We start from the raw sequence: 23,185 nt of genomic DNA, 5'->3' as shown, positions 1-23,185 counted from the left end.
CTGTAATTTCCTTGAGATGAAATCTAATGGGATGTTATTAATGCAATAAAATGTACATTAGTAAAAGTTTGTTTGTCTTGTGTACAGACACCACTAGAGCACATTGATTAAGTAATCATTGGCTACTGGATGTCAAATATTTGTTAATTCTGACTCGTAGTCATCAGAGGAAACACACTACATATTTCCATTAGCAGCAAGATATCTTTCATATGCACCATCCCACAAACAAGATAGCACATACCACGTCCGTTGACAAGTTGTGGTGCACTGGTTGGAACGAGAAAAAAAACAATCAGTGGTTCAATCCTACAACACGAGCACCCGACTAGTTAAATCCCGTCCCAACACGTCGGTAAGAGTTGCGCACCATAAGAAATATGATAAACGCAATTAGAAACATTTCGTTTGGGTATAATTTGTTACAGTAAGCACCATCACCCAGGGCTTGTGTTGTCAGTAGCCAAATTAGCCATTGGCTAATTTTTTACAAAAAATGGCTAATAAAATTTGCAAGTGGCTAATATTTTGTCTAAGCCATTTTCTATCTTCTGATGTGAACAAACTGTTACATAATTTATCCGACACCTCAAACATAATACCAAATATTCAATTAGCGTAATAGCGATCTCGCGACCAGTAACGAGAAACAATGTCATTCAGAATACAGCGTAGGCCTAATGAAGTTTGATTATTTTAATAATCACGGTTATTAATTTTAACGGCATGCATTCAACATGTATAAAATCAAAGCCTGTAACTTGTTATTTTAACTTTGTCAAGTCTTTGAACCAAAGTAACAAAAGCAGACCAAAATGTGTGTCAATTTGAATACACATGCCAGTTCAGGGCCGAAAGACATGTAGGCTATCCAAAGGGCTGAGTTCAGCAAGACCGAGCGAAAAGAAAACGTTTGCTAGACTGGTTTGTGCGCTTCACATTAAACCAAATGGACATGACAGACACCAATCAAATAGTTCGCGAAAGTTAGGAAGAATGTTCGCTGGCTGAAATGAGGACAGCTCTCGACGCGAATATACGTCACGCTTCAGAGTCAGCGGACACCCATGTGTCAAGAGACATTGTTGCGGACATTAAACAATACGATTACACAGGGGCATGAGTTCGACCCGTATCCCCTTTTCAATGGTTAAAGTTAGTTTTAGTGTTAGGGTTAGTCTTTAGAGCCTTGATATTGAGGGCTACGGGTCGAACTCTTTCCGATGGGTTACTTAAAAAAAAAAAAGTAAAAAAAAAAAAAAAAAGCAATTCAAACATAAAGATAGCTATTTCAAGAAATAATGAGCTCTATATTAAAAAAAAACCTCAAGTTTTTTATTTGGGGAAAAAAAGGAAGAAAGAAAAAACAACACCCTCCATAAACATTCACCCACCCCAATATTTCTTATGTTTGTTAATTTAATGCCATAGGCCTTAGAAGTGGGGGCAGGTGTACGGGGTACTGGCTTCCAACTCTGAAAATAATGCATCATGCCCTCCTCCACCACTGAAAAATCAAAGTAATATATTACTGCCCCTACCCCCATTGCTGTCTTTGATTTTGATCAGGTAATACGGTTTTGTTATTCAGATTTATTCCAATTTGTACACAATTAGCTAAAAAGATGCATTTTCATATTCATATATAAATACTCTATACAGTACTAGGTAAAACAATTTAGGCTAAAGCATTTTCAATATGGCTAATAAAAATTCCATTTGGTTAATATTTTGGCTACATGTATTTTTGATCCAGGGTGAGCCCTGATCATCATAGAAAATCGTGAGAACCATGCTTTGTGGAGAAACACTGATCATGAACAAAGTATCAGTTACAGTTAAAAAAAAAAAAAAAAAAAAGGCATCGAAACAAGTTTAAAATAATTATTCAGATTACCAGGTTACCACTTTACGAAAGTTAAGAATGGTATTTTGTTCTTCACAGGTGAAAACAGTACAACGTAAACTTTGATCCATTACGTGCTATTTAAATGTAATAAAGGATTGGTGTATTTGTGCAGGGATTATATTATAATGGAAGTTGTAAACTTATAAAGGTGTCAATAACAGTCATAACATCAAGGTTATCAGGCCTGTACATGTATGGCTTACCAGGCAGTGGTACAAAGCTTATTTTGATGCCTGTAAGATGAAACCAATACAAGACCTGACCAATGAGTCACAAGTGTCAACCTATTTCGAGGTGTTGCTGCTAGTCAAAAAGAGTAGCCCATGGAGTGGTAACAACAGGCTTCCTCTCTAATTATTTCTGTGGCTCTTAACAGTAATTAAAATGCCTCAAATAAAACATTTCTTTCTTTTGTATAATTTCGGGGGGGGGGGGGGGGGGGTTGGGGGGGGGTGTTGCGTCCCCTTTCATCTTTACCTGGCCCTTGTTTCACATTTTGCTGAACCACTGCAATTCCTAACAAAAGATTTACAAAATTTAATTTTGTGAGGGATAGCCTATCATCACTTATAATTATATCCATTAAAACACTGCCTTTATTATTTTCATTAGCCTATCCACAGTCCATGTATATTGTTAACAATCTTTGAAGTGTTTTTTATGGTGTTCTTTTTTGGGTGGGTGGGTCTGAAGGAGCAGGGATTTGTGCACCCTCCCCCCCCCCCCCCCCCCCCCCACACACACACACTTTAAGGTACACTCAGCCAGAACACCAGTTGTCTCATTAAAAATGAAATTGGACTGTGCCTGTCCATACTTATTTGGGCAAGTATAAGAAAAACCTGGTAATAATGTGTGGGTCATACAATAAATAACTTAATAGACTTGGCCTTGGGTGTTAGTTGTTGCCCTCAGAGTCAACTTGGCTCACGTCTTTTGATTTGCGAGGTGACGTGATATTTTAAAAGTCTACTGTTTCCACATTACAAATAATTACGTTATATTTTTGCCTATTCAACTTTCAGTTATGTGTTTAACAGGCGTTGGCAGATCTTCTGTTGTAAGTAGCACTAGATACGCAAATAACAATTACAAAACGGTATTTTAAAACACAAAAATAACACACCACACTCACCCGAACTTAATGTTGCCGGAAATAGGTTGTGAAGCAATTTACGACAATCTTTCACGGAAGAACTATCGAAGCATGCGCAGATTGGCTTGGCAACCTGTCACTGGGGAAGCGTTTATTTATTTTCTGGAAAACAAAATTTGATTTTTATATTATTTAGATATTATAAATTCTTCATTTGACAAAATGGATACAGGTATGACGTTATGTAATATGTGTATTAATTACGTACTAGCTATTTTAATTGAAGGATTTTGCCTACTGCTTCTGTGTTAATGCTTTGAAACCTGTTTTCGTTAATAACCTATACTCGACAATTTTTATCAACTACAATTAGACACATGATTTGTTTTACATCATCGTGCCTTTGAATTTTATTGTAAGAGCTCCAGAACTGATCACCTTGGTTTTCCTGCAATCACTGTATATGTTGGGAAGATGTGAGGACTAGATAAATCTAGATAAAAATATAGGTCATGTGACATAAGGGAAAAATATCAGCCCGTTTCCCCCCTCCCCTTACCCTAATCCCAAACCCTCACCCCTCCCCTAACTAAAAGGGAGAGGGGACCAGGCGGATATTATACCGACATAAGCCCAACACGACTCGAGTGTTTCAGACTAGATTTTTAATAAACATTCTCTTTAAATCATTTATTTAAGTGCAATAAATATAAATAACTTTTAGCTTTGTGATAATAATACAGAACTTGTATATTTATTATGAATGAGAGTTTAGAAACGCTTTTTGAATGTAACAGAATGTAGCTAGCATCTTACAAAAAATTATGAAATGTATCTTGTATGACATCATAGGGCAAAAGCCATGCCTGGTTGACAATACTTAATTTGCTTACACAAAAATGGAATAAATAATGATTTTCTGACTATTTCGTAGGATTGCAGGATAAAAGAAATAACTGGTTACTGTCTTAATATATCAGTTTTATCCTGCTGAGGTCGAATGGCGAATTCAGCTCGGAAGAGCTTCGCTGCATTCGCCATTCTAACCTTCGCAGGATAAAGCCAATATCTTAAGACAGCAACCAGTTATTTCCTATATATCAACCACCCACAATATAAAACTGTATTTACATTATAGAATAGATCAATGGCTGCGATGTTCGACCAGTGTCTTTAACCAGTTTCCATATTCTTCAAAAAGAACAGTATATAGATTTTCTCAAAGTATTTTGGACAGACATGACATGGGACAATATTTCTAAATCTTGTGTAAGGTCTCACTACACAGATCACTTCCGGGTGAGAGTTCATTGATCACAGTCCACAGTTATGGTTCACATATTCACTTCTAGGAGTGAATCAGTTAATTAACTACCCAGGGGTGCAGAAAGTACTTGCCCGCTCACCAAATGTGAGTAAATATTCAGACGGACGAGTTAAAAAGTGCAATTACCAGTCCGACAGGCGATTTTTTTTTTTCTGACCGACAGTAATTTAATTATTTTATTTTATTATTATTATTTGGGTTTTTTTTTTGCATTGAATCCACAACTCCACGTAAGTCATGTCAGAATTCCAAACCATTCAAACACACGGTTCAGAATGATGACGTAATACCCAATATTGTACATGTACCATATTGGCAATAGACTACTACAGAGTTCCGAACTGCACAGGCACGATATTGCAGAGACAGCTTATAGTGAAAACGGAACCATGCCAAAATGGCCCCAAACGAAAGTGGAACCAAATTAGACAAAACAGAACCAAGAGTTGGCTCAAACGGCACTAAAATGTATGGGGCTATATGGCTTAAACGAAGCAATTAAATGTATGGCTAAAATGGCATTACAAACATGCATTGTTTACATTATTCAACATTTAATAATGGATGTTTGGAGCAAATATTTCTAGCATAGGTGTACAGGCTCCCATTGTTTCAAGTGGGAGGGGTAGGGCAGGCTTATAGCAAACAGCTTATATAGGGTTGCAAACGAATCACTGTACATTTTTTCATGGATTACAACTAATTTTGAGAGTAGAATGATGGAAATACATGATAAAAATGTTTCAGGTTAGAATAGTTTTCCCGAATATCAATATAAATTTTGCCAGAATTTAAGGTTTACTCCAGGACTCGTACGCTTATGATTTTCAGGTTTTAACACACCAACACCATTTTCTTTGCCAATTTTTACATTGAAACACTGTTATAGCTAATCCACCCCACCCCACCCCCCGAAACAACGAAAATGGTTCCTTTTTGATAATAATTCCAATTTAGCCTCATTCCCTAGAAACGGAGCCGGTCAAAGTTTAAGATATTGTTAAACAATAATAATTAATATAGTGTTGTTCTTTAGGTTGGCGAACTTGTAGAAATTCTGACAGGCTTGTAAATTTTAGCTGGTTCTGTTCTGGTGGTCTAGTGAAATATTGTCCTGTGTGTGTATATACATATACACATACACATACACATACACATACACATACACATACACATACACATACACATACACATACACATACACATATACACACACACACACATACACATACACATATGTATATATATATATATATATATATATATATAATTAAGAAAAAAATATATATATATTTTATTTAACGACACACTCAACACATTTAATTATGGTTATGTGGCATCAGACCACAGATATTGGGAGAGGAAACCCACTGTCGCCACTTCATGGGCTATTCTTTTTAATTAGCAGCAAGGGATCTTTTATATGCACCATCCAACAGACAGGGTAGTACATACTACAGCCTTTGATATACTAGTCGTGGTGCACTGGCTGGAACGAGAAATAACCCAATGGGTTCACTGACGGGGATCAATCCCAGACCGACTGTGCATCGAGCGAGTGCTTTACCACTGGGCTACGTCCCGCCCCCAAATTAAGATAGTGTCGTTCTTTAGGTTGGCAGACTACAGTGAAACTCCTCTGGACCATGCAAAATGTCCGGTTTTAAGAGGTATCCAATTTAAAGGGGTTCTCTTATGTGCAGATATTTAAAAAGGGCCCATGAAAAATGTCCAGTTTCAAGGGGATTCTGGTTTACAGAGGGTTCGGTTTGAGAGGTTTCACTGTAGTAGAAATTCTGGTGGGCTTGTAAATTTTAGCTGGTTCTGGTCTGGTGGTCTAGTGATATATTGACACGCACACACACACACAGATATTGTTAAGCAATAATAATTAATATAGTGTCGTTCTTTAGGTTGGCAGACTAAAGTAGTGTCGGAAATAGAATAAAACTGATTTTCGTCGATAATGTCTTCAATATTAAACTGACAAGTAAATATTTTGTAAATATCTATTTAATGATACGCTAATTAATTTAGCATTTACTTGCTTACATTCTCATTAATGTATAAGGTGGTGTTTACTCTTGAAGTTAAAAGAAAAATGTCAGTAAACAGGTGATTTGTGTACTTTATTGGAACTGACAATAACAAATGTGTCAATTTCATTTACCCATACACAAAGTTTTAATTTAAAACAGCAGGTTAACTGAATATTTTTAATATTAGCATAAATTATTAATTATGATCAGCATATTTAGTGAATATAAATTCACTATACGTACATTAGAAATATACACAATCTTGCAACCACTGAAAGGTGCTATATCATAGTTATATGTGAGCATCTGTTTGTAATAAAGATTCTCCAATAAAAATGTGTTTTCTACTAGTAGATAAAATTATATTGTTAGAATCATTTATGGGCATATAGTTGAAGATGTAGTCTTTAAATTTTAAAGCAAAATGTAATTTTTTATTTTTTTTATTTGGAATAGCTGTGATTGTGCAACCTGAAGATAGCACCTTTAATACATGTACATAGCACCTTTTATACCGGTATAATAGATCACACACTTGGTTCTTGACAATTTTGCTCAAAATGTGCTTAGAAATGTCTACAAATATTTTTTTTGGGAGAGGGATAGGGGTAAATTGTCATCAGAGACGGTCCCTTACATATTGCAACAGCAATGAAATTAACACATGTCGATCAATTTTGGTTTTTTATAGTCTTCCAATAAAGAGCAAAAATCACCTGTTTACCGACATCTTTCTTTTAATATCAAGAGTAAACACCACCTTGTACATCAATGAGAACCCAAACAAGTAAATGCTAAATTAGGTAGAGTATCATTAAATCGATATTTACAAAATATTTACATGTCAGCTTAATATGAAAGACATAATTGATGAAAATCAGTTTTATTCTATTTCCGACACTACTTTAGTAGAAATCCTGGCGGGCTTGTAAATTTTAGCTGGTTCTGGTGTGGCGGTCTAGTGAAATATTGTCCATTTCTGCTTCCTTGCTACCTGTTCGGACCGGTACTACAGCCAGATGCTGTCATATAGCAAACAAAAATGAGACGGAAATGTTCTCACTTTTGGAGTGAAAATAAATGTTTATATAATGTATGTTCGCAATGGTGTATATTCTATTGGCAATCTTCATTTGAAGTTGGGAAATTTAATATGGGTTTCATTGGCAGATGACATCTGTTTAGTGTGACCATAATGTAAAACATGAAATTACTGTTTATCCCCAAAAGTGTAAGTTTAGCCAGCCAAAATGAGAATGTACTAGTGTAGCATCCTTATAAAAGGTAATTTCATCGATGTACATTTTAGTCAAGCTTATGGGGACCCTCTTTGGGTAAATATTGCAAACATGTCAATTTTATTTATTTTTATTTATTTGTTATTATTATTTTAATTTTTTTTAGGAGGGTGGGGTGTAACAAAATGTATATGCTAGTGTTCTTACATATAATATATAAATTTATCAGAGTGTCTAACATTGAGTTTCTTATTGTAAAAGGTCAAAATTCAAGGTCACAAGGTCAATATCCAAATTCACCCTGATTTCTGTGATTTTTTGCATAATGAATTTTTTCGAATGTACAGTCATAGTGACAAACAGTTTTGACACTATAAAAGTAGAATTTGTATCTGCCATTAATAATGTCTGGATCTTCATGTTGAAATATACAGAAAAAAACAGGATTTCAACACTTCACTATGAAATAATTGTTGCCTATAGCAACCATTGATGAAAGCTAATATTTTTAATGACCTAACTAGATAATTAGCTTCTTTATATGTTCCTTATATCAAAACTACCAAGACAAGCCTTGAATTAAGCGGCCGGTCACAGTCATTGTCCTTGACAGTCCAACACGAAGTTCATCTACAGTCCGCGTAGCTGTTTAGTAGGATTTTTTATAGTCTCGATTTTGCGGGAACTTACATTGTGAAAAGTGATGTCACGCATATTAGTAATTGACCTTTTGTACTTAGCGTATACTTCCTGTGGCGTTTTCGTTTAAAGTTTGCAATTCAAATTTCCTCGTGGTTAACAGTTAAAGGATGTTGAACAAAATAACTTCAGTCTTTGCCGTAAAAGAACAGACAGGTACCGATAATGACAAATGAACTGTCCCTGTTCCCAATATCCGCAGCGGGCAGCCGCCAATTAAATCGTCCACCAAAAATTCCCAAACGAATATCCCGCAGAGTAGTATCTTAAAATCTAGCACTGAACTAAAATGGTAAAAGGAGTATTTAGTTAAAACAAATGCCTTTTTGTGGCTACAGTTTGAAGAAAACACCAAAGGCGAGGTTACACTTATGACGTGCTCGCTCTGCAAAACATTTCAAAAAGAAATGCAGTATAATCACGATTGTTTGGACACATGGATCAAAGAGTCCACAGATCTGCCTGTGTCAAATGCTAAAGATCACTCGGTAACCAAAAATATAGAATATTACCACAAACAAGACACTGATGACATTGAAAAAAATGGATGAGTCTGAGTCAAATCATCATGAATCTGAAAGTTCAACACAAAGTGATGGTGACAAAAGTTTCATGGGTTTCTTAAGCCCTATCCTAACCGGCCGCGAGCGATTATTTTAGAAATCATTGACTTCCATTGCTGCATCCTAACTGTACGCATGATTTCTAAAATAATCGCTCATGTAGCTCGCGGCTGGTTAGGATACAGCTTTACCAGAGGACATATATTAATGCATCATAGACTAGTAAGTATGTAACAATAATAAATGTCATCATTTGGTGACTATTGCCTTAATTGCTGCATTGGTTATTTAGTAATTAAATATATCAATTATTAAACAACACAAAACATAATTTATTTCATTTTTATTTACAATGTTTTGTGACAGGTACAATTTCTTTCATGTCAGGCACAAATTGATTGGTGCAGGACATTGTGCCAGGTACACTAAAATGTTTTATTTCAAGGCTTGCAAGAGGGTGATACATTACCATGTAGTGGCTGTTTGTTTGATTGTCATCTATTGTGTGAATGACCAAGGAGTAACAATGTGATATGAAGTTTTATTGGATGGTATGGTGCATCTATCTTTTGGTGTATTGTTTAGAGTCAATCTAATTAAAATTAGCTCCACTATTACATGTGGATCTAACAGCAGCCCACTGGAGCTCATGTCCAGTTGACCTTTCATTCGACCAATCAAAACCTTATTTGCAAAATCATGCCAGGGATTTGAAAAGAATTTGAAAACATTCAGGATTATGCCGAGGGTATACGAAATGATTCGGGTGAATTACGAAGTATGCCTGAAACTAATTTCAATATAAAAGTGTATATAAAATTTGTTTCAAGACGAAAAAAACAACGTGATGGTATAGCCATAAAATCTGTTTATACTAGTATACAATCCAGAGTTTATTACTGCACTTTTCCCCCTGTTATTTTCAATGTTGAAATAGACCAACAAGTTCGCCTATTGCATAAATAGTCTCATCCGATATTTTTAGAATTTGTATGCTCCCGAATAATGCTATAATAGGTGAAGTGCAATTGGTCGATATTTAAATTGTCATTTATAGATGAAATGTCACCTGGACATGGGAGTCCACGCAATGCTGTTAGATCTACTGGTGAGATCAGTAGAGCTAATTTTAATCAGATTGGTTTAGAGTTCACAAGTTACAATCATCTAGTATGGCTTTTCATGGTGTAAATGACCCAAATTATCAAATTGACTTCAAACCAAGTTTGACAAAATCTGTGAATAGACTTTAAGGTCTCACTACACAGATCACTTCCGGGTGAGAGTTCATTGATCACGGTCCACCATAGTTCCTAATTGTGACACAAGTTATGGTTCACATATTCACTTCTAGGAAATGGTGAAGAATTAAAATAATATGCATGTTTAATGGTAAGCCTTCTGGCTGTATTTTTCCCATGTTATTTTGTAATATTGTGCATTGACCTTTTGGGACATAGGTGTATAGTGCAGGAGACAGCCAGAGTGAATCAGTTAATGAACCACCTGTTTGGACTGGTACTATAGCCAGATGTGGTCATATAGCAAACAAAATTGTATGTTCGCAATGGTGTATGTTGTTAGTGCCAACGAGAACCCGTTCTATTGGCAATCTTCATTTGAAGTTGTGTAATTTAATATGGGTTTCAATGGCAGATGACATCTGTGTAGTGAGACCTAACCTATTCCTTCCTATCAGGGAACTTAATTTTTTTCTAAGTATGTATCCTAGACCTATCGAATTCCATCTTATTAACAGGAAAAAGCTACTGTGCATGCTCAAACCAGCAATCAGATAAATTTAATGACATCATTGTTTACTGGTTGTCGACCAGTACCACTGTGTTCGGGATTAGAAAGCTCCCCTTGCTTTTTGTCCTTTAGAGTTTGTTTTGAAATTTATTTATTTTTAGATTCTTTGTAAACATCTATTCTACCCTTAGTATTCAACTTTTCAAGCAGTCGGTACATTTTCATGAATATTGGCAAATGGTTTGCTTGTGCTAACAACTTTTATACCTGGTTTTTGCCAGAGGGTAAAACAGTTATCATGCCATACCCACATTTTTTGCAGATATATTTTTTTAAAGTTAATCTTTTGACAAAATTAATCACTCTTATCATTACTGTATGATTTTCTTAAACCTAACCCTAATTTTAACCCATTTTCTTTCTGGGGGACAGCAGGTGCATGCAGCACACACATTGTAAATATTCAATTCCATAGTGCCATACTCAAAAATATCTTTCTGGCAGAAACCCTATAATATAGATGGCTGAAAAAATAAAAAGCTTTCTTCTACAAATAGTACAAAATCTACTCATATTGTTTCTCAATAACAATTGTGGATCTGACACAAACAGCCTTCCATACATCACATCCCCCCCCCCCCCCCAACTTTAATAGTGTCAGTCATGTGACTTGTAACTAAATATAGACAAAACTCATACAGACAACAGTCATTACCGATCTGTCAAATCTAGTCTCTTCATTTATAAAGGTTTTAATATATTATAAACCTTTGGATATGGTTCCTATATGCAGTTATAGAATTACCACTACTGTAGGGGAGACTGGGGCACAGTGGGACACTTTTTTCAAAAATTGCATAATCTCAATATTAATTTCACATGCGAAAATAATTTGTTGTCATATGATTGTGATGGTAGAGATTAAGAGCAGTATCAGACAAACACATTTTAGAAATAAACAATAAGTTTGTAAACTATTGATTGAATTTCATTGTCAACTTTTGTGTCCCACTCTACCCGTTCTTGGGGCACACTGAGACCAACATCAGGGTACACTGGGTCATATGGTACGGTTTATTAATAAAGGCAGTAAAATGAGTTGTGAGCTTATTTTATAGCAAATTGCAAATTGAATAACTGACTCAATGTTAGGAATTTGCAACATGTCAGTCTGGATCAGGGTTCAGGTTAGATGATGTATGTTAAAAATGTGACTAGTCAAACATAAAAGACAATAAAGACAATAAAGAATTCAATGAATTGAAATGTATTTATTGAAATACAATACTCCTTTTGCCAACAAGTTGAATGCAAACTGAGCAGATTATTTTGCTGGGGTTTTTCCAATGCAATTACATGCATTACACCTTACTGAGATTCTAGGGTACATTCTACTGAGGATGATATATAGTGAGATTGGTGGAGAAGACCAAAAGGTTCTTGGATCTTGCTGTGACACCTACTGTAGTTGGTGGGGGCAATTTCTTTACTATGTCTTCAGAGTTAACCATTGAAACATCTTCAGGTTCACACCATCTAAACTGTTTACCATTTTTAGTGCTAGATTTCAAGAACTTCACTTCAAATTCACACCCAGCTTCATCCTTTGTTATAATACCAACATAATGTAGTACTGATTGTTTGGTTGCAAATTTTGCCATGACGTAATCTCCCACCGATAAGGAATCTGACATGTCATATTGTTGATCACTAAAACCAACATCATCACTGCTTTCAGAATAAGGTATATCTGAATTGGTATCAGATTCTCATCTACCATCCCAATATTGGTCATTCTTTGCATGTTTCGGACCATTTTAAACTGAAATTAGAAAGAAAAAAGTAATTGCATTAATAATTATAAAAGCAAGCACTAAAGTATATAAGAACAGTATTTTGGGGCACAGTGGGACATTAATGTATCCCGACTACCCCTCAACATGAAAAGTGGACCCCATTACCAAACTGCAATGGAGTATCCACATAACTTTTATGTCTTTGCAACCATAAAACTTTGCAACAAATATCAATATACAAATTTATAAATATGCAGCAAATATCATTAAACTAGAAGGAAAATATCTGAAATCTCAAAATGTACTTACCAATGTTTAAAACGTTGGAAGCCTTTAGAAATTTTCAAATCCTGATCAAAAATCTTTTCTCTCTGGAATGGAAGCTGGCACATGTGATCCTCAATAAAATTATGTAACAATGCATTTGATTGGCTGATATAAATTCCTTAATTTAGCAATGTCCCACTGTGCCCCGGTCTCCCCTACAAGAGAGAAAAAAAATCTTATTTACACACACACACACACACACACACACACACACACACACACCCAACACACAGACACATTTTCTATTTTGATCGATCAAGGCTTGGTTGATACATATACAGTGATATTAAACTTTGTGCTTGCACAGCGTAATTAGAAAGAATGCGGATGTGATATGGGATGGAATTCGATAGGGGACAGAATTCGATAGTTTAAGATGCTACAAGTTATTTATATTTGAAAAAAAATTTTTTTAATTGTACACAAAAATAGTGTGCTTTGTGTTATTTCCAAAACACTTTTACTTTCCTTCTTACATCAAATAAAAACTGAAATTATTTACAAACAACACTGTTTGTGGAGACTGGAAAATACCAGATTTTCCTTTAGGTTACTAATTGTTTGATTCTAGTAGAATCTACACATTATATCTGCACAGTGATGCAAACACACAAATAGAATAAGGGTTCATGTGAAATGTTGTGCTCAGTTGGCAGGGTAAACATTCCTTTGTGGTAATTATGAATATTGGCCCTTTTTATAACATCCTGTTACAAAAACCAACCTTTTATGAACATAAACATAAAAAAAAAAAATGTATTATTATTCTTATTTTTATTTATGTTGAGTTTTTTTTTTTTTGCTTTTTTTTCACGGCAGTTGCCCAGAACTCCAGAGTGGCTTTTATGTCAACTTTACAGCGAGAGTTGTTCCCATTTAAAGTTCCACCAAACCGATTTGGAAATGAGATTACACCATTGCGGGGTGCACCACACAGAGGTCCAGGGTGTTACAACAATGAAGAGGTATGTATGTTTGTAACAGTGTACAGTCAAACAGGGGCAGGTCCATGATTTTGCAAAGGGGAGGTTACAAAATTCTTAATAAGGGCAATTTGAATTTGTCAAAGGTAAATCATAATGAACTGAGCTCCTAAAGGGAGTGAAATCTGTAGAGGGGTTAGGGGGTATGTTCAATGAACATATAGTGGTTACAGTAAGAGAGAATTTGGTGTAGTAGCCTTACACCTACCCACTGAGTCATTGAAACTAACTCTGGAGCTGGTACCAGGGTGTGAACCCAGTACCTGCATGATTTAAGTCAGATGGCTAAACCACCACAGCACCGAGTCCAGATTTAGTTTACAGTTATATAATAGAAGGACTATATATCAGCTAGTACAAATAAAACCCAGTTACTGATTGTGACCGTTTCATTCAGTCATCACATTACTAAAAATTTGATATGGTTGATAATCGGAGCATGAATTAGTCATTTTCAATATGGTTTGCTGTAATAATAATAAAATTATAGCAGTTATGGAATATGTATCTATTGTATGCTATTTTTGTTTGCTATTTACAGTACACCAACTTTTGGTATAATATTGAACACAAGCTTACAAGTGACAAAGGATATACACTTGGTGCAAGAACGTCATTAAGGATTCCAAAATTGAAAGCGGTATGTATATAATCAAAGAGTTGAACTAGTGTTTTCATGTTTAGCATGACACCCCACCATGTCTCAACAGTCTAGTGCCATCTTGTCCTGATCAGCGCCAAGTTGCCCAAAAATTACCTATAATAATTCTTAGATTATCTTTTCCACCCAACTTGATTTTTTATTGGACCCAAAAATATTTTTGCTTAATGTTTGGTATTTCCAAGAAAAATGCAAAATTAAATTTCACCCCCACACACTGTCCTTCATTTTAAAAATCATTTGGATGAAAATCTAGAATTTATTTTATAATGACCCTATACCTAAACGACTTGCCACCTCCCCCTTCACATATCTTTCATTATTAATTTTAGTTAATAAAATATCCTTGTTACTTTTTTTTAATAATACATTTATTAAAGCCAGCATGCATTAATTTAAGTTAATTTTAATTAAACTTCTCTGTAATGAAGAAATATGTGACAATGATAAAACTGCCCCCAAAGTGTTTAGTCTACGATGCCTTGCCAAATTTCTAGGAAAACAAACTTGAACATTTAATGTTTTACATGTAGTACATGTAGAGTATTTCCGTGAAAATTATTCAAAAGTAGCTAATTTAAACGAAAATATATTAGCCAAATACTAAAAGTTGTAACCATTTTGTTTAAAGATTAGCAATTGGCTAATTTGGATATGCAGAGCAGGGTGAACCCTGTTGATCCCCATTGGTAGACCAATTCAGTTGTTTTTTTATTCAATTATCAGAGCCTATGGTTTGTGATATTGTGGAAAGTGCATATATAAAAGAAGTCTTACTGCTATGATGGAAGTGGGCTTCTTTTGTAGGCCAAGCTACAATGATTGCATGTTGAAACCTTTCAAAAATGCTCTTGCTTAAACAGTGTTACTTAGCAAGTATTCCTTTCCTTTTCTGCCCAGCATCATTTTAAAACAAACAATCTTTTCCTACCCAGTATCATCTTAAAACAAACATTCTTTTCTTACCCAGTATCATCTTAAAACAAACATTCATTTCCTACCCAGCATCATCTTAAAACAAACATTATTTTCCTACCCAGCATCATCTTAAAACAAACATTCTTTTCCTACCCAGCATCATTTTAAAACAAACATTCTTTTCCTACCCAGCATCATCTTAAAACAAACATTCTTTTCCTACCCAGCATCATCTTAAAACAAACATTATTTATTTCTATTACAATATCAGACTGGTAGGAGCAGATCAACATTTCAAAGATGGCTGCAAATACATGTTAATAAATCACCGTTCAAAGTCTGTGGTTTCATTGTGTTGATAGTGTTGTTTGCACTTTTTTCTTGAATGAATATCCATATTAAATATTAATTTAAGCTTTATATATATATATACACAAGAGTGGGCTGTGTTTTTGTGGGGGTTTTTGTTGTTCGTTTTTTTGGGGGGTGGGGGGTGGGTGGGGAAGTTTACACACTGACCTTTCACACTATGAAAGTGAGTGCTACAGAGCTGTTATAATTTAAAACTACTTGGTTTCAGGTTCTCGGACCATGTCCCACCCAGTATCAGCAGCACTGGAGTGACCCCAAGGAAATCCCCCCAGCAAAGAAACCCTTTGAACAAAGCAGTGAAAGATTTCCGCTGACCAGGAAAGAAGTACATGATGTGGTTCCTGGGTATGTTGCACATATACACATATAATCACATAAGATACACCATACAACAGAAATGGACATATTACTCGATGAAATATATATTTTGAAAAATTAACACACACACACACACACACACACACACACACACACACAAAACAACCCCCCAAAAACCCAACAATATTTAGTTATTATTATTTGTATATTTTGATATTTGGCCTTGGTAGATCCAATGTACATGATTTCATGATAGTTTAATATTTGACCTTTGTAGACCAATCACCTGTAACTGTGGTAAATTATTTTAATTTGGCTTTTATGTAATAGTGTTTTGTAAATAACAAAAATTTTCTACTTTAATATGCAGTTTGTAAAAACATTGGTCAGTATATAAATAAAAACCCATAGTGAAGAGTGTTGTCTGCCTGTGGAGTTTGAAATAATATTTTCTTCATTAGTTTATCCTACTAAACTATATTTGATTATTTTTCTGTTAATCTGTCTCTCTACTATTTTGTTAGCTAAGGCATGTATTTGTAATGTCATACAGGTTTTGGGTTGTGAGCTAAAGAATATGACTTTTTAAATCACCCATTTCATACAACATAATGTACCGTACATGTAATTTAATTTTAAAAAATTTGGGGGGGGGGGGGGGGGGGTCTTATTTTGGGGTTTTTTTTTTTTTTTTTACATAAATGTACACACAATATTAAGCTCATTTATACTAATGAAAGGGAAAACAAGTACCATCTGTCAAATTATTGTTCTAAAGATATAAAAATTAAAATTTATTGTTAGATATGTACATGTGCTTGCTTTAGCAAAAGTGTCTTGTATTAAAGTAATGTAACAATTTAATGTTGCAGACATGCGCATATGCTCTTCCCTGGTAGGTCATATGTATTTTTTTTCTTTACAGTCCTGGCACATATGAGAGTGAAATTGCTGCCAGTCGGAAAGTCCAGTGGCACCAGTCGTTTGGCGGTCCCCCAATTCTTCTTCCCCCAGTCTCTGTGACCAGTACAATAGAGAAAAACACAGACAAGGTACATTCCACATACCACTAGTGTGTATCATTCTTCATTTACTGTATTATAAATTTTTTTTAGTAATTTTTATACTGGTAACAAGACGGTCTTAAATTGTTTATGGTCATCATAAATTAACTAATGGTTATGCCATCGACTCTTTTTGACATTTAATAAAGACTAGTATAATTATTTGAAACACATACCTACTTTACATTATTAATAATGTTGATTGTTCTCCTTGTTATCAAATGATCATAAATAGTATAATGTAGAACCACTTTCCTCATTATTTTATTTGGATTTTGTAATAGTATATTTTATCATGTTATAGCTTTAGATTTAATTACATAGGCCCTAATATAATATGTGCCATTTTTACTTATCTCAACTTATAGTAGCCCTTATTTCTATTTTGAAATGCAGGTATTTGTTATATAAATCTACATACACTACATAATATGTTTCTATAAAAAAATATTTGGGGCAGGGTTTTGCAAATACGGTAAAAATCGGTCTAAACCAGATCACGCAGGGGACCAAATATTTATCTGATTTAGACATCCGGTGTTTAGAGGGCCGCGTTTTAGAATTTATGAAGTTCTGGGCCCTGTTCCACGAAGCGATCTTAGCTCTAAGATCAACTTAAGTGCATAGGGTAGCTATGCACCTAAGGTAATCTTATGGCTAAGATTGCTTCGTGGAACGGGGCCCTGGACCATGGCCAGTTTTGACAATATCATGGTTAGTTCAGGGTCCAGTTTCATGGTACCTATATTTTCTTACCATACGTGTTGTCAAGCCATTCAATGTACAGGTCTAAAATTCAAATATGACTTTTACTTTTTTGTATTTTCAGTTGTTCAGTACAAAAGAAGAAAAGAAATATCACCGGAAACTTGCATATTTGAAACTGTACTATGAATGAACTTGTGATCAGCACGGACACATTGGACATTCATTTATGCTGTTGTTAATTCCATGGATACCATATCCCTGCTCAAAAGTACGGACAGTGCTTGGATGCAAGTAATTCAAGTACAACTACACCATGGTTGCAATTAAATCCATTTGTATGCTTTTTACCTATAAACTGATACATGCCGATTTTTTTTTAATGTAAATCAGATATTTTGCACCATATATGGAATTCCTTACAAACTATACAAATTGACAAAAAATGATGTCAAGTTTGAAAGACGTCTCTTGTAATACATGGAAATAAAAACAATTGTCAGTGTACTATACATAAAGGTTTGCAAAAATGGAGGACTACTCAACATTCAAAGGAAGTGTACTGCATTCTGTGATACGTATATATAAATGTAATAAAATGTTTAATATACTAATACTTACATTTGCATATTATATTTGTTGATTTTTTTTTTTTAATATGTATTTTTTAATATGTTTAGTATTTTCATCTTAAAGACACATTTATACACTAGAAATTTAGTCATTCATGCTTGACGTATTGTACATGTTTAACATGAATTATAACAATCTCTCCATACACTACCAGTTGTTTAGCACTTAACAACATTTAAAAATAAAAACATACAGAGATTGATATAATCATTTTAAAATAATTTCTTAATGGTTTATTTTATATATTTAGCATATTTGTTACAAAGCAATCATGAGGAATTGTTATTATTGCAGAATAATTACAATACAAATACAAAAAAGTGCCATTTTTAATTGGTTTAATAGATTATCTGCCTACTGATATCAAAATAAGGAAAGTTAACAGTTAACATGGCAATTTTGCATTCAATAATGGCACTTTTATGTAAAGGGAAGTGTGTACTTTTAAAACGGAGTATACTGCAAGAAGTGTTACTGTATTTTATTCAATAAAATGTACAAAATATACTTAGATTTGTGTAGATTAGTAGCACAAAAATGTACAAACAAATGTGTGCAATTGTCAAATGTGATGGAATAAATATAAATGTTCAACAAAGCTGATTTGTTTTTACTTAATTTTGTAGCTGCTCAACATCATAATCTGACAGAATGGTTTGTTCATACTAGACAATATCGGTTTTGGGCACCAGGATTAACCAAAACAAAGAACTAAAACTTTCATATCAATTGTGTTAATATTTAAGTATTTAAAAAAGATTATCCAAAACAAAATTGGTGATGCACCATTCTTAAATTTCAATGGTCAGTGCTTTCAGGATGGGACATCCAATGTGTCCAATGGTCTTTCATCTTGAGCATCCATAGCATTTGGAAAAGTTCACTGGACCGGGTTTTGCAATGAATGTTAAATGAATCATGAGCAGGTGTTTGTTACTAAACCAGTGTACTGAAGGCAAACCAGTTTCCTGTATACTCTTCAAAATGGCAAAAAGATTCATATACTGCATCAAAAGTATCGGCTATTGGATGTCAAACATCTGGTAATCTTTGTCATGTACTGGAGGAAACCTGCTGGGCAATTCCACGGTTATTCGCGTTACATTTTTACCAGACATTCTTTTGATTTGCTCAGGATTAATAATTATACATTCAACACTTACTTTCTTTATTACATTTTATTAGTTAAATAATCAATGTATATTATAAAAAAATAAAAAAAACGGAAATATGATGATTAGTTTTCATACTGTGAATGTGTAAACATCGGTTACATTACAAAAAAAGGACATGACAAAAAATTAACACACTTAAAATCCAAAGTCTCCTCATACTGTAACAGTTATGATAAAAGTGGATATATTGGTGTATAGCTATGGTGTTTAGGTATCTTTATATGATAAGAGTTTTGAAACTGTACAATTAATACATTTTTGGTTATCAAAATGGTCTGTTACTCGTGTTACGGTTACTCGCGTTACAATTTGTCCCGTTTGGTATTGCCTAAAAAAAAAAAGATTTTGAAGAAAAATATCAGTTTTTAAATGTCAACTTTTATTGAAAGAAACATCAGAAAGCCACACAAATCAACTGGGTAAATATTACCAACAAATTAAACTTGTACGTTAAACAATGAATAAATTAACCATTTTCAGGAATTAATGTCAGTTTTTAGGAAATTGAAATTTGACTTAAAACAACACTCTAAAAATAAGTAGAAAATATGAAATGTCCATGACTATTGGCAATATCAGGTTTGTCTAGAGCCTTAATCATTTTATTCCTCATGTAGTAAATGCTGTCTCACTTATTTGACCATTTCTAATAACCGATGTCAATCACTTCTCCTGGAAACAATGTCCCGTCATTCAACAACATACCAGTCACCAACCATGATTTCAGAATCTTGCAAATTTGGGACTCTGTACTGTCCTTTAAAAGGGTGAATGGCATATTCATTCAAAAGTGCTACTACAGGCCCTGAAATTGACGTGTGCACCTCATGAAAACAACCAATTCCAAATCAGTGCCATTCACTCTTTCAAAGGATAGTACAGAGTGGAATGATATTGCCAACAGTCGTGCACATTTCACATTTTCTTTTGGAGTTTTGTTTTAATTCAAATTTCAATTTTCTAAAAATTTACATTAATTCCTGAAAATGGTTAATTTATTAATTGTTTAACTTATTGTAAGTTTAATTTGTTGGTAACATTTACCAAGTTGATTTGTGTGGCTTTCTGATGTTTCTTTCAATAAAAGTTTGACATTTAAAAACTTATTTTTCTTTAAAATCTTTTTTTTTTTAGCCATTACCAAATAGCGGACAAATTGTAATGTGAGTAACCAACTATTTTGATAACCAAAAATGTATTACATGTAATTGTACAATTTCAAAACTCTTATCATATAAAGATACCTAAACACCATAGCTATAGTATACACCAATATATCCACGTTTATCATAGCTACTGTTACAGTATGAGGAGACTTAATTTTTTGTCATGTCCTTTTTTTGTAACGCGAGTAACCGATGTTTACATATTCACAATATAAAAACTAATCATCATATTTCCTTCTTCTATTTTTTATAATATACATTGATTATTTAACTAATAAAATGTAATAAAGAAAATAAGTGTTGAACATATAATTATTAATCCTGAACACATCTTTGTTGGCCAATAAACAAATAAACAAACAAAAAACAAGAAAGAAAAAAACCCACAGGCGTCACATCTTTTTTCGAATAATATTTGTAATGTCTATACCGTACATGTAGGTATTTTCTCTATTTTCGGGTGGTAACTTTAAATTAAGCAGCCAATAAAAAAAATAAAAAAAAAATAAAAAAAAATAATAATAAAAAAGAAAAGAAAAAAGAAACAGTAAATTACTTTGCGGCGCTTATGTGACAGAAAGGTGGGATTAGTAATTTTCTTACCCGTTATTAGAGCTACAAAGTAAGCCTACGTGCACAGTAAAACAGATTGACACAGTATATCTCTTAGATTAGGCATACATGACGATATATAACACATAGCCCTGTTTTTGAGAATTTGAGAATCCGTGTATCAGATATGTATCAGACATAAACTAGTGGTCACTTACTCTTATCTAAATCTACGTTCCTTGAAGACAAACCATATTTTTAAGGGATGGGCACATATATTTAATAGGACGTTTACATATATTCTATGCAGGTATTTGAAATGTTATACTTTTCACCTGTTTCAAACCACAAGTATCCCCTAAACAATGACGTCAGATATGTTATAGTAACATTATATAATCTTTATATAAGAATAAGAATAATTTATTTGCATAACACCCGAATATGGGCAGAGCAAAAATAACAATATAATATACATTTATCTGCAGTAACAATAACATAAATATACATTAATTACTTATGTAACTATAGTATTTGTATTAGGGGATTCTGTTTGGGGGTACCTGTGCTCCAAACCAGTTCGTTATTACAAATACCTGGACTGTTTATGAATTGGTATCAGGAAAACAGTTTTATTATAAATGTAATTCAGATCGGGTGGCATAACATTTTCCGTCACTTTAGCAAAATACAGTCTGGTAACCACAGAGTAGACCATTCCGTTCAACAGGCGGCATACATACCTGGTTATTTGTTAGCGAAATGCTTCATTTTACATCACCAAGGTTACACTCAACTCCAAAACTCAACTAATTGTAATAATCTATTATTTGTCCACACTGATAAGTATCAGCCTTTCAAAAAAAGAGTCAATAGAGATATATGTAGTTACCATTCGTGAGCCAGTTGTTAATCGCTCATTACAAATTTAAAGCTATCTCCTATAAGGTATGAGATCAAAGACAGATGACATCTACACAGTATTAAATGATGACTATGAAGAGTGGGGCCTCATTAAAGTCAATCGTCACGAACGTGTACACATGCAGTTCTGTAAACAAATCTTAGATTTAAAACGAAGCACATCACACATGATAGTATATTATAAACTAGTCCGTTTCCCCCTTATATAAGCCGAAATATCCGCATTGTAAAAATATTGATTAAAACCAATAAACGCCGATAACTTGTTGATGAATGTATAATAAAAGTACACACAACTGTGTAGCTGGGTCAGTCAAGTGCGGGATTTATTGTTCAACATTTTCATCACGGTTAACAGAAGTGCTGAGAAATGTGTTTCTTCACAGCAGATGTAATATAAAAATAAATGGTAGAATCAACTCTGTAATATCAATGGTGTAAAGAACAATTACCATTTCATCATAGTCTTAGAGTATTTATGAGGCAGATACATTAAACCAAAACAAATCATATCATATCTTTGCACAATACAGTCGAAAATATATTACGCAAATTATTTAATAGATTATTGCTTCCATGATCTAACATAAAGTGGAGATTCGTAACATGTAGGATTACTGCCACCCCCAAGAGTAGCTTAGAAAACCCACATTTCCTTTACAATAAACCATCAATATATAAATTAAATCAACTACTGTCCATTGATAACACGACAGTCGATTAAACTATGTGGATTTCTGATTAAGCTACCAAATACAAAACAGATCATCACACGTGAACATGGAGTGTATACATGTGCAAATATTACATAAATGTAAGCTACACATTTACTACTGATGTACAATACATTAATTTCTATATTTTTCTTAGTGTATATCTTGCACGTTTGTGAACATCATTATAGTCTGTATATAATATCTTCATGTCGCGATCGAGATCGGAATGGACGTGCACGAATCTTCAATCGA

General features: G+C 33.9%; 1 protein-coding gene across 1 annotated transcript; it reads left to right on the top strand.

Moving 5' to 3' along the window:
* Positions 1 to 3,109: 3,109 nt before the first annotated feature.
* LOC121381851 (protein pitchfork-like) lies at positions 3,110 to 18,998 on the top strand. Its single transcript, XM_041511221.1, has 6 exons — positions 3,110 to 3,237; positions 13,566 to 13,711; positions 14,271 to 14,369; positions 15,889 to 16,025; positions 16,924 to 17,050; positions 17,892 to 18,998. Exons 1-6 carry the CDS (start codon positions 3,228 to 3,230, stop codon positions 17,958 to 17,960), a joined length of 588 nt encoding a protein of 195 aa, XP_041367155.1. The 5' UTR covers positions 3,110 to 3,227; the 3' UTR covers positions 17,961 to 18,998.
* The last annotated feature ends 4,187 nt before the right edge of the window (positions 18,999 to 23,185 follow it).

The sequence above is a fragment of the Gigantopelta aegis genome, chromosome 9 (assembly GCF_016097555.1).
Source record: "Gigantopelta aegis isolate Gae_Host chromosome 9, Gae_host_genome, whole genome shotgun sequence".
Lineage (NCBI taxonomy): Eukaryota > Metazoa > Mollusca > Gastropoda > Neomphalida > Peltospiridae > Gigantopelta > Gigantopelta aegis.
Note: the sequence above shows the minus strand (reverse complement) of the source record. Positions and strands in the feature narration are given on the sequence as shown.

Bases quoted from the DNA above. Each gene is read 5' to 3' on its own strand.
- LOC121381851 (XM_041511221.1), top strand. The intron at 14,370-15,888 runs GTATGTATATAA...ACTTGGTTTCAG, and splicing joins GGATTCCAAAATTGAAAGCG to GTTCTCGGACCATGTCCCAC. The intron at 17,051-17,891 runs GTACATTCCACA...TTGTATTTTCAG, and splicing joins TAGAGAAAAACACAGACAAG to TTGTTCAGTACAAAAGAAGA.